Below are 15,840 nucleotides of genomic sequence, written 5' to 3'. Positions count from 1 at the left end.
ATCCAGAATATTCTAGAACAAGACCCCATAATATTCTAGAATAAGACCCCAGAATATCCCAGAATAAGATCCCAGAATATTTCAGAACATTCTGGAATAAGGCCCCAGAATTTCTAGAATAAGATCCCCAAATATTCTAGAATAAGATCCCAGAAAAAGTTGTATAATGCTGGATTCTGTGCATATTATTAAGAGTCTACAGACACACTCTTGCTGAGATACTGCCTGGTAACTTCTCTCTAGTTCTTTCACGTGCATACGTCTAGTTTTTCCTTCTCAATTTCCTATCATGCCAGAAACTAATATTTTCTACTTCTTTCCTATTCTCCATGGAGCCTAATATATGGCTGGGTACTGAGCAGATGATCAATACGTACTCCCTTTTTGTTCAACTGCAAAAAGGGGTGTGCAAGAGAAAGAATAGGGCAGTTCCCTTTTTGCCTCTTCTCCTAGTCTGCTGTATGAGCTGGGACAGGTCCCTTTCCTTCTGCATGCCCCGGTTTCCTTATCTGTAAAAGGAAGAGATTGAAGCTGATGGTGTCTAAGATATTTGCCATCCACCCCAGCTCTTCTTTTCTTGAATTCCATGAGTCGAAACTTCAGCCATTTCAAAACTCCAAGTCCCCAAGTCATGTTCTAATATTCTGGGAGGAAACGGAGTTGGGTGTGGACCTTCAGAGCTTTACCTGTCCTTGTCATGCAGCGACAGCCTCTCAAAGTGCAGGTGCAGCTTCTGGCCCTCTGGAGCTTCAATCGTCCAGACGCAGAATTGGCTCCCATTGGTGTTTCCAGGGTAGCTTGGGGAGAGGACGCGGCCGATGGTGGCATTGTGCACTGTCCCTCCACAAGGAGCTGGATCCAGAAAGTGGTGGGTGGGCAATGTGAGAGAGCAGAGAGGGAGAGAGAGAGGAGAGAGACAGAGAGAGAAATGAGAGAGAGAGAGAGAGAGAGAGAAGGAAGTGAGTGTTTCACTCTCCGCTGATCCCCACCGCTGCCCCTTGCCTAGGGTGAAACATCAGAGACCTGGAGCGGGAGGAAACAGGGCACGGAGAGAAAGCTTGGAAGGGAATTGTCCTCCTGGGAAGAAATCCTCCTGTTTGACAGGAGATTTCACTCTACAATTGGAACCATCAACATGTGTATTTCATGGTAGGGAATGACTGCTATTTAATGACAGTTCTATGGTGCTGGCTGTGCCCTGACTTTTAATCACAAAATGGCAATCAAGAAGGATATAAACAGGCAGTTCACAAAAGAAGAAATATATTTCTAGTACTCAGTAAGCACGAAAAAATTCAGCCTCACTAATAAAAAATGAAATGCAAATCTAAACTGTATTCTACTTTCATCCACCTAATTGACCAAGATAAAAAGCAGCCATAAAATCCGGAGATGGTAAGGGTGATGGGAAAGGCTCACTCTCATCATAACTGGTTAGAATGCAAACTGTTATGACCTTTCAGGAGGGTGATTTAGTGAAAAGCCTAGAAAACATGCTCAAACACTTTGATCTGGCAAATATGGTTCTGGATAATTATAATAAGAAAAGATTTACGGATTTGCACCAAGAGTTAGGAATGAGGATATCTTGTTTCTAAGAATGAAAAATAACAACAACAACAAAAAAACAAGATGAATGTCCACTCACAGATGATTTAGTGAAATGCATCATGTGCCACATAACAGTATTTCAATTTACAACAGAGCGCATATATGACAGTGGTCCTGTAAGATTTTAATATTATATTTTTATTGTATCTTTTCTATGTTTAGATAAACAAATGCCATTGTGTTACAAAGTATTCAGCACAGTAACATGCTGTACAGATTAGTAGCTGAGAAGCAATAGGCTGTACCATATAGCCTAGGTGTGTAGTAGGCTATAGCATCAAGGTTCATGTACATACACTCTATGATGTTGACGCAATGATGACGTCACCTGGAGATGCATTTCCTAGAACACATCCCCATCGTTAAGTAATGCATAACTGTAAATACACTCCAGCCATTCAGAAATTAAATAACATGTTCTCAAAGAATACTTCAGCATATAGGAAGATGCTGCTTTTTAAGTGAAAAAAAAAACGGTTAGAAAATAGTGTGCCATACCTATTTTAGTGAGCTATTTGCAAGGATCTATTGAGACCATGAATATAAAAGTGATTTGTTCCTATTTCTTACGCTTCACTATTTCTTAAAAAATTTCTTACCAGAATCATCTATTACTTTTATCATAAAAATCTAATAAAAATATTAAAAAGTGATGTGTGCACTGGAAAGAACACTTTCCAGTCCACAAGCAAGAAGGTGTTCTTATTTGTACTCTAATTCTTAGGAAATATTTGGTTCTGAGGAAATTGTTTTCTCATGTACTATTTGGGAGAGCAGTTTTGAATTTTCTTTTCTCTTTTTTTGAGACTTTTCTTTTCTTTTCTTTTCTTTTTTTTGAAACAAAGTCCTGCTCTGTCGCTGAGGCTGGAGTGCAGTGGCATGATCTCGGCTCACAGCAACCTCCGCCTCCCGGGTTCAAGCGATTCTCCTGCCTCAGCCTCCTGAGTAGCTGGGATTACAGGTGCCCACCACCACGCCTGGCTAATTTTTGTATTTTCAGTAGAGATGGGGTTTCACCATCTTGGCCAGGCTGGTCTCAAACCCTTGACCTCGTAATCCACCTGCCTTGGCCTCCCAAAATGCCAGGATTACAGGCGTAAGCCACTGCACTCGGCCAGTTTTGAATTTTCTAAGAAGAGCTGGTGGGCAGCAGACACCTCTCACCGACTGTCACAGGCAGTCCAGGAGGAAGGGATGTGAAGTATAGCCCAGGGTTATGATTGGGTAAAGTCCTACACCAAGACCAGGGTTTCACTGGGAGCCATTTCTATCTTTTAGGAGGATCAAAGGAGCTTGAAAAATATTTCCTTCCCAAGCACAGAACCCTTGGTTCCCCCTTCCTTTTCAGAGAAATAGGAGAGGAAGCAAAAGTGGGACAGGTTATTTGGAACCATCTCACAGATGGCTAAGGTGTTTGTAGGTTCCACAAAAGCTGGGACACTTTTTGTTTGCTTGCTTTCATCATACTACCAGCAACCAGAAGAGCTCCTGGTATGTAGAATGTGGTCAGTAAATATTTATTGAGTAACAACCATTAATTTTGCAAAATAGGAAAAAAGAAGTTCAAGGTGTTACGCCACTTCCTCAAGGACATACACATAATAAGTGGAGCAGTTGAGATTCAAGCTCAGGCTGCCTCACTCCAGTATCTCTTACTGAAGTCGCTACTCCGCTGTCTGTCTTATTTATGATAACCTGTTAATCCAGAAAGGTACATGAAATATAGTGGGTGCTTTATAAAATGTTTCTTGAATGAAAGAATGAATATTTTTTCCTTTTTGTATCTCTAGTATCAGCTCAAAGCTTGATACATAGCAGGTACCCATTAAATGTTTGTTGAGTGATAGTATGACTGAATGGGGCTTGTGCTAGCAGAGAAGGGTGGATAACTCTTCTCTCCACTCCAGACTGTGTTGTGACCTACAGCAAAGACATTGCCAAGAAGCTCCATACTTCTTTCAGGACCACAGACAGAAAACTAGATTCATTTCTCTCTCCAGGCTGCCCTTCTGTCCTAGAGGAGAGGTTGTTCTGTGAAATAAGCCAGCCCTAGGTTCAAACCTTGCCAGTTAGCTGCTGTGGATCTAAGACAAGTCACTTGAGTTTACCCACTGTAAAATGGTGATAAGTCCACCCTCCTTATAGGACAGTAGTGAGAAATCAATGAAATGATGGGTACGGGGAGCTTAGTGCCATTCCTGGCACAGAGTGGGCACTCAAAGCATAGCCAGCTCTATTGCCCTGTGGTTCAGGAGCTGAGTGATGGAGGACACTGTCCCTGGTGGGGGGCTCTGGCCATCTGTCCTCCCAAGCCGTTGATCGTTTGCAGCTTCTCTGCTTCCCTTCTTTGCCTGATTAAGCCGACTGATGGCTCTGTTTGGCTTCAATTTGCCAGCCGTGCCTTCCCATCCATCTTTCTTAGTACAAATTGAAGCTTAATTCCTCCCTGATTTCACACATAGATAAAAATTAATGTGAGAGAGGCGTGGAAACCAACTGCCCTATGGTTTGGATTTTTATCTTTGTTTAAAAAAAAGAAAGAAAAATTCTGGAGGGCCTTGGGGGAACAATACTGTAACAATTAAATCTCGGAATTCATCATTAACTCTCATTTGCTTTTTGAGCTCCACTTGGCTATGAATAACTGCAGGGTGGGAATTATGTTTTATTATTTCCAATATTGTCTTCACACACGGCTCCTAGCCTGGCACATAGTAGGTGGCAGGGCAACCTATGCTGTCTCAACCACCATCAGGACTTTCGAGAATTCTGAAAGGGTTTTGTTCTCTTGAGAGCTGAAGATGACCAAGGCTGTGCCTACTGGTGCAGGGATAGTGTGGTACAGACCAGTGCTTCTCCAGGTGTAATGTGCACATGAGTCACCCAAGGGACATGTTAAAGTGAACATTTTGATTCATTTGGTTTTGCATGGAGCTCAGGATTATGCATTTCTAATAATTTTGCTAGTCTGAGGAGCACACTTTGAGTAAGGAAGCTGTAAGGGGAAGAGCTCAGGAGAGAAGGGTTCTGGACTAAGTTCTGCCACTTCAAATATGTTACTTCATCTCTCTAAGCCTCATTCTCTTTTCCTATGAAAGTGGTAATCTTATCTCCCTGAGTTCAAGTGAAATAGTAGATATTGTCCATCTTGATTTCCATGGATGCACTCTGACCACCCTCAATCATTTTTGCCAAATAGAAGTCAGAATGATCACCCTTATGCTTACATTTTTCCAGATATCTCCTGCCTAGTCCACCTGTCTTCTCAAGACCTTGAGCAGTACAGTTTCTGACCACTGCCCCAGCCTCCTGTCCTGATATTTTCTCTGCACTTTAGCCAGATTGATCTTATGTATTTATTTGCTCTCTCAAACTCATTGAGTTCCTTCCCACCTCTGAACCTTAGCATATGCTAGTGCATCTGCCTGGAATGATTCCTCCCCCCCCCACCATTTTCCACCCTCGGTCTATTTCCTACTCAACTTCCAAATCTTGGAGTGTCATCAGGTAATCCTTCCTTGACCCTTCGCTCATCACTGTCCTCCTCCCAGTTGAGGTCCTCTATCACATCTTCTTCCTGCACACGTTTTCTCCATTGCAACGCCTCTCACAATCACTGGTGTCTTCTCTGTCCTCACTCGGCATCATTCCACCCTGTGAATTTCTTTCCTGGTCCTTAACACAATCTGTTACCAGCATGTTTGCATCCTTGTTTACTCGTTTACACACTACAGCCTCACCTTGACTAGAAACTCTGTGACAGCAGGAACTGGGTCAGGGTTCCTGCAATAGCTCTAGCAACAGGTGCAATGCCTACCACACAGTGAGTGCTCAATGGATGTTTGTTGAATGAGTACATAGATAGGAAAGCCTCTGAATGACAAACAATGCCCAACAGGTGCTTAAAATTCCATCTGTCCTTGAAGTCTCAGATTCTATCAGCTGGCTGAGCAGGCCTACTTCTCTTTACTAGAGGGCATCAGACTGCCTCAGCAGCCTACCTTCAACAATTTCTGGGCTGGGTGTGGTGGCTCACGCCTGTAATTCCAGCACTTTGGGAGGCCGAGGTGGGTGGATCATGAGGTCAGGAGATCGAGAGCACCCTGGCTAACACAGTGAAACCCCATCTCTAGTAAAAATACAAAAAATTAGCCGGGCATGGTGGTGGGTGCCTGTAGTCCCACCTGCTCGGGAGGCAGGAGAATGGCGTGAACCCGGGAGGCGGAGCTTGCAGTGAGCGGAGATCATGCCACTGCACTGCAGCCTGGGCTACAGAGAGAGACTCCATTTCAAAAAAAAAAAAAAAAAAAAACCACCACCACAACAAACAAACAAACAAAATTTCTGTGTGGTGACTGAGTAAGTGACTTCAAAATGGGGATAATGGCTCCCATCCTATGGGATTGCTGTGAGGATTAAATGCAGCTGCTGGCATGGTGCACAACACACATTGGCTGGGCTTGAAAAATGGCAGTAGTTACACTCAAAGCACATGAAAGAAAAGAAAAAAATTATTTAATTTTTTAATGTAAAAGCTTTGTGCATCAAATAACACTGTTAAGAAATGAAAAGACAACTCATGAAATGGGAGAAAATATTTGCAAACCACTGATAAGAGTCTAGTGATCAGAATATATAATGAATGCTTACAACTCAACAACAAAAAGACAAACAACCCGATAGAAAATGGGCAAAGGACTTGACTAGACATTTCCCCCAAGAAGATCTACAAATGGCCAACACACACGTGAAAAGATGCTTGATGTCATTAATCATCAGGGAAATGGAAATTAACACCATGAGATCCCTTCATACCCATAAGGATGGCTATAATAAAAACAATGACGTGGAAAATAACATGTGTGGGCAAGGATGTGGAGAAACTGGTACCCTCACATTGCTGGGGGGAAGTAAAATGGTGCAGCTGCTGTGGAAAATCATTTGATGGTTCCTCAAAAAGTTATCCATACAATGACCATAAGACCCAGCAATCCCACTCTCAAGTATATATCTAAGAGAAACGAAAACCATATGCACACAAAAAACTTGCATTCAAGTATTCATAGCAGCATTGTTCCTAATAGCTGAAAAGTAGAAACAACTCAAATGTCTACTAATGAATAAACAGATCGACAAAATGTGGCACATCCATACAATGGAATATTATTCAGCCATAAAAAGAAATGAAATACTGATACATGCTACAACATGCATGAACCTTGAAAACACAGTGCTAAGTGCTAAGTGAAAGAAGTCAGACATAAAAGTCACATATTATATGATTCCATTTACATAAAATACCCACAGTAGATAAACCCACGGAGACAGAATGCAGATGGATGGTTGCCGGGGAGTGTGGGGAGGAAGGAGGGGTGGGGAGTGACTGCTTTCAGTACAGTGTTTCCATTTGGGACGTTAAAGATGTTTCAGAGCTAGATAGTAGTGATGGTTGCACAGTAGTGTGAACATACTAAAATGTCTCCAGCGTTAAATTTCATATTATGTGTATTTTGCTCCAATACAAAAAACTAAATAAATAGCAATAGTCATCTATATTTGGAGCCGTTTCTTCCCCTTGGCTGAAAGCCATTCCCTGAGGTCACTCTTGATGTTCTACAGGTCGGTCTTTCCCCTCTTAGCTGGACCATCAGGTTTGGTCCGGCTGAGACTGGAGCATACCTGAGCAGATGGGCTCCTGGCTGCTCCAGTGCGGCTTGGAGGCATTGATGCACGTCAGCATCTTAGCGCCCTGAAGCTCATAGCCCAGGTGGCAGTGGAAGTGGGCCACCCCACCTGAGTGCAGGTCCATCACCGTGACATCCCCAGAGTCAGGCCGGCGGGGAAAGTTGCAGCTCAGCATGAAGGCTGGGAAGAAATGCAGAGGCAGACTCAGTCACTACTCGGAGCGGGAGATCAAGAACCTGACCCACATCCCGGGAGCCAATTTGTGCTGGGGAGAGAAGATGAGGCCCCTGGGGACTCCAGAGCTCCAGAGAACGCTATTTTTGTGACTCTCTTTGATCATATCGTGCTGAAGCTGCCAGGTTAGCACTTTCTTGGGGCTTAAAAATTGCCACCTTGCCTAACCAGAGACAGCGGGTTTGGGATGAAAAACGAGTTCCCATACCTCCTTTGAGCCTATCTCTATCTATGTGGACACAAAATGGCCTTCTCTCTGGGACTGGGAGGGGCAAGACCACCTAGGAAGTTTAGTCCTGCCTGCATGCACATCTTGGGTGCTTGTTAAAAATGCAGATGCTTGAACCAGGTCTTTGGGAAATGCCCAAGGATATGAAAGCTTGAGAACTACTGGCCTGTGAGACAAGAGCTTGGGCTTTGGAGGGAAAACCAATGTTAGTTTACATTCTTACTCTATCAATTACAAACGATGTCACCTTGAGACAAGGACTCAGTGCCTCCACCTTACAGGTGGTGGAGGGGATTAAATGAGATAACACAGAGAAAAAGCCTCCTTCGAAGTCAGTAGATGGGGGTAGTAAAAGGGTACATGGGGCCATATTGAATTCCTCAGTTTTCACAAGAGGATGTCAAATTCATCCTAGCTTCTTCACCCTAGACCATAGTCTGATCTCTCCTGCAGCATAGAATATCTGTATTCGCAGTACTGATTAGGAGGAGTACATTCACGTTCACAATTCAAATTCCTTTTTGTTGTTGCTTTTAGATTCACAACAACAGCAAAGGGAAGTATCCATACTGAAAGGCTGTGATGAAGTGGACACTCCCCTATACAGTCATCCACCTGTTTCAGAAACAGGTGAGAGAAAAGTTGAAAATGAGTTATTGTTTTCAAATGTCTGGACGATTTGATACAAAACATGATGACTCTCAGTATCTGGTTGCATGGTTCACGAATCCACTTTCCATTCAGATATTTCAGCAGTTGGTAAGTATCCAAGGGAAAGTTCCTGGGTGAGGCAAAGGAGACCTGAGGTCATGGGAACTGCGCAGGAGGAAATGGGGTGGAGGGAGAGGGGAAGAAAAGAGGAAGAAAAAGGGGGACTAGGAAAGGAGAGAGAGAGAGAGAGAGAAGGGAGGGAAAATAGAGGGTGGAAAGGAAGAGAAAGAGTGGAGGAAATGAAGAAACACAAAAGAAAAGAGGGAGGAGAAAAGAAGGAAGGAGAAAGGAAGTAAGAGAAGAGAGGAATGAACAGAGAGGAAAACAGAGGAGACTTAGGAACAGACCAAAAGGAAAAACAATAGAGGAAGAAGAAAAGAGAGAAGGATCCTGTTAAGGCTCTTTATCAGGAGTCTGTGGACGCACAGGGGATCTACGTATTGAACTCAGGGCCTGCCAATTTGAATGAAGGAAAGTTACTTGCTTATTTTCATTAGCCTCTACCTTAGCTGTGCTATTTCCTGACAACAAACTGCAACATTGTAGTAGAACCTGTGACTTTGACACCAAGAGAAACCACAGATTTTTTTCACATCAGAATGGGTATCTCAACATATTTCTTATGCTCCTTAGTACTTTGAAATGTCAACAATTATAAGAACTACTAGAAGATATTGTTTAATGAATTAATAAAAAGCACATAGATTAAGGCATCATAGATTATAACAGTATTTTGATAACTGCGATTCAGTAATACTGTTTTCTTTAAACTTGTATATATTTTATTTTATACTTTAAAAAACATTATTGTGAGAAGGGGTTTGTGGGTTTCACCAAACTGTCAGAGAGGCCCCTGAAACAAAAAGTTGTAAAATCCTTTTCTCCAGAGGGAAACTGAGGCTCGTCAGCCTTGGCCTGATCCTACCCTGGTAGTGTAGCTGGAAGGTCCCAAGGCCGTCGTCCTGGAAGGTCCGGAAGTAGACGGAGATGGTGTTGGTGGGGCTTCGGATTACCTGACCCTCCACCAGGAGTGTCTGGTTGGCCAGGACGGTCAGGGTAGGGCCATCCACCCCGCGGATGGACAGCAGTTCCCCCTCGGACAGGTTCACACTCTTCACCTGGGAACAGGCAGAAGCAGACAGAGAAACTCTGAGTTGTGTTTGAGACAGAGCCCTCTGAGGTTGCAAAGATGTCACTGAAAAGTGGCCCAGGCACTGATAGCCCCTGGTCAGTGGGACCGCTGGGCCCCATACCCAGCCCACAGGAGCCCTGGGAACATCAAGGTCCCTCTAATTTCCCCAGAATCCAAGGGGATAGAGTGAAACCAAACTGCAAGGCAGAGGCATTGCAAGGGACTTGCAATGTGAGGCCCCCATTGCTGTGTCCTGTAAGAGGGGTCTTTGGCAGAGGCCCTGGATGCTAGCGGGTGGGATACATTGTCCTGGAGCTGGTAAGTGGAGGCAGCATTTGGATCAGCTTGTGCTTGAGGTCCAATCTCCAGGGAGCCGGGAGAGGCATTCCACCAGAATGTATACTCTCCAAGGATAGGGATTTCTCCATGCTGTTCCATGTTTCCAGTGCCTAGAATAGTATCTGGCACATATTAGGTGCTCAGAAAATATTACAAAAAGATTGAATATGTTCTTCCATTTTCTGCATAAATTGGTAAGTGAGGGGTGGAGTCCTCATTTCTAGGGCACTCTCTGGCCCACTCTCTTATCCTCCCAAATGGTGGCTACAACTGCAGGACAATCAACCCCTACCTCAAAGGATCAGGCGCTTGCTTTGCCATTTACACTCTGTGGGATATGAGAAGAAATAAGGGAGATACTTTAGTTGTATTCAGGGAGGCTGAACAAATGGTATGTGCATGTGTGTGTGTGTGGGAGACTTTAGTCAGGTTTCCGTGCCCAATTTGAAGACTTATGCTTTTATGAGTAGGGTTTGGAATTTTAGTTTCTCTGCCTCTCCTCTAAACAGGGCAGGCCTTACCCACAAGCTCCTCTTCCTTCAGGCCTTATATCTTATCCTCTTTTCTCTTGGATGAACTCCTACTCATTCACCAAAGCCCCATTAAAATTGCCCTCATCTATGAGACCTTCCCCGATTGCCAAGGAGTTTGCCTGTCCCTTTGCTGTGATTCTACAACATCCTCTATAGACACCAACTAGAGTCCCTATTAAATGACATCCTATGTATTTCTCTTTTAGGGCAGGCATTGCATCAATTTTTTATATCAATATATTCTCCTGTATCAACAGCTTTGCCTGGCGCATAGTAATTGCTCAATGAATGAATGAATACTGTGCCTGGTAAAAGGCTCCACACAGTGTTGGACACATAGTGGGTCCAATACTCTTCATGACATGGAAGAAAGGGTTCATTAAGCACTAGAATCATCTGGACTGCAGATTTTCTCCAGCTTATTTTAATTCCATGAACAATTATTAAGCACCGACAGTGTGCCACACACTGTGCAAAGCTCTGGGGTCTGCAAAGACTATAGGTTCTACTGCTGAGGGGCCTACCTTTTATTTTTGTAAAAACAAAAACAAAAACAAAAACCCTTCCTAAGGTAAGGTCATACACCTGCCCCAGCTCAGAAACTTTTGACGGCTTTTTATTTCCCATGAGGAAAAGGAACATATTCAGGGTGATTAGCATACTGAAGATAACGGATAACATGCACTGCATGGTCGCGATTTCTGCTGGGCTCTGGCCAAATGATCTCTCTCTCTCTCCTCTCTCTCCCTCTGCTGGACTGTGGCCAAATGCTCTCTGCATTGTCATATTTTCTGCTTCCTCAAATTTTAAAAAGCAGTAACATTATTCCTATTTTTTTGATGGGGAAACTGAGGCTCAGAGAGGTGAATCTCCTTGCTCAAAGTCACGCAGTTTTAACCGGAAGAGGTAAGACTTAAAACCCAGGTGTTTGAGCATTATGCCATCCTGCTTTTCCTCTCTTACTGTGTGGGCAAAAGTTTAAGAATAAAATGTTCTAATAACCAGAAAATGAAGGAAAGCAAGCAAACAAGCAAGCAAGCAAGAAAGAAAGAAAGAAGGAGAAAGAGAAAGAGAAAGAAGCAAGAACACAAGCAAGCAAGCAAAAAAGAAAGAGAAAGAGAAAGAGAAAAAGAAAGAGAGAGAAAGAAACAAGCAGGCAAGCAAGCAAGCAAGAATCAAATGAATCAGGTGGAGCTTCCGTGTGTGTGTGTGTGTGTGTGTGTGTGTGTGTGTGTGTGACAGAGAGAGAGAGAGACAGAGAGAGAGATAAGCAGAGTATCAAGGGATTTTCCTTCTGGGAAATGCCTCAGAATTTGTCAGCATGTCCCTTCCATCCCTACCAAGATATTTTAGCGAGGCATTGAGTTAAGAACTCCTACTCATTCGCCAAAACCCAGCTAAAGTTGGCCTGGTCGAGCAAAGACAGAACCAAACTGGTTAGCGTAACAGTAAGCCTGACTCATGCAATCCTCTTGAGACTTCCTGCTAGAAGAGGCTGCCTCTTGTGAGATACCCTCCTGGGGTTACCTGGAGCTCCACCCCATAGCCAGTGTAGACTGTCACGTTGTATGTGCACTCCAGAAAGTTGTTGAGGGGCAGCGGTGGGTAGTCGCTGGAGTCAATGTACCCCTCAGGATTGGAGAAGCTCACACTGCAGAGAGCTGGAAGGAAGGACTTTAATTAGGACACCAAAGACAACTTGGATGTAAGCTCAACCATGGGCTGTGGGGTGGAATGGGGGCTTTAGGGGAACCTGCATTTTGCTGTTCCCATCTGTCCTTCTGCTGTTAATTCATCAGCTCCAGAATCGACATGATAATAAAAATAGCAATAATTGATGGGAATGATCGCTTACTATATCCTGCTAGGCACCATTTTAGCCAGTCAACAGGGGTGACCCCACTCATTCTCATAGGGACAGATAATATTTCATCCCCATTTTACAGGGAAGTAAACAAAAGCTCAGAGAGGGGCCGAGCTCAAACAGCAAGCAGGATTTGGACCCAGAGCTCACATGCTTTGAAGGGTGGCCACATTGCACTTGTCCAAAACCCATGTATGCTTGACAACTGGGGGTCCCTCTCCCATTTTAAAGATGGTAGAGAAAGACTGGAACACAGAAGAGCGTTTTGTCAAGTCTAGAAAACACATGCGATGCTAAAGGTAATGTACTTTGAAAAGGCTAGTGGCTTTGAAGCAGGTTAAATGAAGAATTCTGTTCCAAGATGAAAAGATTTTGAATCTTGTTCATTAGCTGTGTGACCTTTGGCAGGTTGTTTGGGGGTCTCAGGGTTTCAGTTGTCTCATCTTTAAAATTGGGATGTTGGCTGAGTGTCCTGGCTCATGCCTGTAGTCCCAGTGCTTTGGGAGGCTGAGGTGGGAGGATTGCTTGAGCCCAGGAGTTCCCCAGCCTGGACAACAAGCAAGACCCCCTTTCTACAAAAAAAAAAAATTAGCTGGACATCATGGTGCATGCTTGTAGTCCCAGCTACTAAAGAGGCGGAGGCAAGAGGATCACTTGAGCACAGGAGTTTGAGGCTGCAGTGAGCTATGATCGTGCCATGGCACTCCAGCCTGGGTGACAGATCAAGACCCTGTTGCTAAAACAACCCCCCAAAACAACAACAAACAAATGAAATGAGGCTGTTAATTCTGAGCCACAGGGCGAAGCTCATAGTCAATGCTCAATAGACAGTAACTGATGGTAGGGCTTAGGCTTCTTGAGCATAGTGAGTGCCTCATGGCTGTTTCAGGAGGGCTTCAGAAGTTGGGGGCTGCATACCTGGTGCCTGCTCGGTGGTGATGACCGTGGTGGTGATAATGGTGGAGGTAGTAGTCTCCTGGCTCTCTTCTGAGGCTGACCCAGTCAGCTCATTCTCACCTTTGTCCATCAGGGCCATGGGGCTGGTGTCCTCTTGTGGGGCCTCCTGGGCCATGTCAGGCCCAGGTTCCCCAGGTTCTGACCTCTGGGGGAGCGTGTGGGCCATATAGGGCTGCGAAGTGAAGGGGGAGATTTGCAGGGGTGCGGGTGTTGTGGGGACTGCACTCTCCTTTCTGTCCAGCCAGAGGGGCACTTCTGATGCCTCCTCAGAGGCCACGATAGGGTCCGGGTCCCCCGGTGGGCCAGGCTTCTCTGTGGAGGAGGAGAGGAGACCCAGGCCCTGGGACGCTGGCTGGGACCCCGCCCTTTGGACAGTGGCTGCGGAGGTGGCCTTGGGCCTCAGCTGCTTCCTGGCGGAGTTCACCTGCTTGAGCGAAGGCAGTTTCTTCTTGGGGGGCAACGCGTGCTTGGGGCGGGCCTCCTCTGGAAGCAGCGGTGACAGGGCTGGGGTGTCGTGATGTGCAGAGGGTACGGTCCCATCCAGCTCCAGCTCTCCCAGCACTTCCCCGGACTGTGAGGAACTGGGGGGTGCAGTTACCAGTCTCTCTTCGGGGTGCTCTTTGCCGGGACTGCCACTCTCCAGGGCTCCTGAGGGCAGGAGGTAAGGACCCTCGGGAAGAGCGTCTTGGAACAGGAGAAAAGACACCAATTAGTTTGGGGAGATTTAGGACCTTCACCTGCTGTCAGACTCTGAGGGTGGCCTCCTAAGGGCGGTGCCCAAGGCTTGTCAGGCTGGCCTCTAAACCAACTCCTTCTTTCTCTGTCCTTCCCTTCATTTCTTTTTTCTCCTCCTTCCCTCTCACCCTCTTCCTCTTCTTTCTTCCTTCTTTTCCTCCTACCCTCCCTCTCTCTCCTTCCTTCCTTCTTCCTCCTTCCTCTTTTCTTTCTTTCTTCCTTCCTTCTTCCTCCTTCCTCTTTTCTCTTTCTTTCTTTCTCTCTCTCTTTCTTTCTTTCTCTTTCTCTCTTTCTTTCTCTCTCTCTTTCTTTCTTTCTTTCTTTCTTTCTTTCTTTCTTTCTTTCTTTCTTTCTTTCTTTCTTTCTTTCTTTCTTTCTTTCTTTCTTTTCTTCCTTTCTTTCTCTCTCTCTTTCTTTCTTTCTTTCTTTCTTTTCTTCTTCCGTCCCTCCCTTCCTCCCTCCTTCCTTTCTTCTTCCATTTTTCTTTCTTCCTTCCTCCTTCATTTCCTTCCCTCATTCCTCCACTTCCTTCCTTCCTTCTTTTTCCTGAAGACTTGGGCTTGATCATGCCAGGACTGAGTTAAGCATTAGGAATATAGAAACAAAAAGCACAGGGGTCTCACTGCCTGGTTGTATATGTACTGGGAAGGGGGATGGGAAAGTAGACACAATCATATTTGATATGATGAATGTTTGGAAAGAGAAAAGCTTGTGTGCTAGGAGGACAGAGAAGACAGGCCCCTAACCCTGTCTGCAGGACAGGCCTGCCGTGTACAGTTGGGCAGATTGCTCCCTGTACAAAGACATGCGGCGGCTAAGAGGATGAGTGGAGATGGACACCAGGCCACACTCTCTTTTCCAAGCTGTGTGCTCTGGCTGGGCTTGTTAGGGGGAGCAAAGTTTTTTTTAAATTCAAGTTTTAATTTTAAGTTCTGGGGCACATGCGCAGGATGTGCAGGTTTGTTACATAGGTAAACGTGTGCCATGGTGGTTTGCTGCACCCATCAACCCATTGCCTAGTTATGAAGCCCAGCATGCATTACCTATTTTTCCTAATGCTCTCCTTTCCCCCACCCCAACCCCCAACAGGCCCCAGTGTGTGCTATTCCCCTCCCTGTGTCCATGTGTTCTCATTGTTCAGCTCCCACTTGTAAGTGAGAACATGTGGTGTTTGGTTTTCTGTTCCTGCCTTAGTTTGCTAGGGATAACGTCTTCCAGCTCCGTCCATGTCCCTGCAAAGGACATGATTTTGTTTGTCTTTATGGCTGCATAGTATTCCACGGTGTACATGTGCCACATTTTCTTTACCCAGTCTATCATTGATGGGCATTGGGTTGATTCCACATCTTTGCTATTGTGAATAGTGCAGCAATGAACATGGGCATATGTGTACCTTTGTAATAGAATGATTTATATTCTTTTGGGTATATACCCAGTAATGGGATTGCTGGGTCAAATGGTATTTCTGGTTCTAGATATCTGAGGAATCTCAGCACCATCTTCCACAATGGTTGAATTAATTTATATTCCCACCAACAGTGTAAAAGCGGGGTTGGGGGAAGTAAATTTTAAACTGAAAGAGTGTAAGAGTGACCTTGTGGGAGACACGGAAATATTTTAGGATTCAGAATCACGAGGCAGATTCAGAACAGAGGCCTGTGTGAAGACCCACGGAGGTTTGGAGGCTGGGCAGAGGTGGGCACAAAAGAATTGGAAGGGGTTTTGGAGCACAAGTGGAGGGTACGGGAGATAAAGCTGGTATGATAGGGAGACAGGGGCCAGGCCCTGGAGGGCCTTGTATACCTTGCAA

The 15,840-nt window shown here is 45.0% G+C and overlaps 1 protein-coding gene across 1 annotated transcript in view; it reads right to left on the bottom strand.

Moving 5' to 3' along the window:
• Positions 1 to 14,133, bottom strand: part of SEZ6L (seizure related 6 homolog (mouse)-like) — a 95,584-nt gene extending 81,451 nt beyond the window's left edge. Inside the window, exons 1-5 of the mRNA XM_011975344.1 lie at positions 13,257 to 14,133; positions 12,002 to 12,135; positions 9,396 to 9,588; positions 7,291 to 7,476; positions 687 to 852 (exon numbers count right to left, since the gene is read on the bottom strand). Of these exons, the coding sequence (XP_011830734.1) occupies positions 687 to 852; positions 7,291 to 7,476; positions 9,396 to 9,588; positions 12,002 to 12,135; positions 13,257 to 13,461 (884 nt within the window). The 5' untranslated portion in view covers positions 13,462 to 14,133. The remainder of the gene's footprint in view (positions 1 to 686; positions 853 to 7,290; positions 7,477 to 9,395; positions 9,589 to 12,001; positions 12,136 to 13,256) is intronic.
• Between the last annotated feature and the right edge of the window lie 1,707 nt (positions 14,134 to 15,840).

Source organism: Mandrillus leucophaeus, unplaced genomic scaffold, assembly GCF_000951045.1.
Source record: "Mandrillus leucophaeus isolate KB7577 unplaced genomic scaffold, Mleu.le_1.0 Scaffold154, whole genome shotgun sequence".
NCBI classification, from domain to species: Eukaryota; Metazoa; Chordata; class Mammalia; order Primates; family Cercopithecidae; genus Mandrillus; species Mandrillus leucophaeus.
Note: the sequence above shows the minus strand (reverse complement) of the source record. Positions and strands in the feature narration are given on the sequence as shown.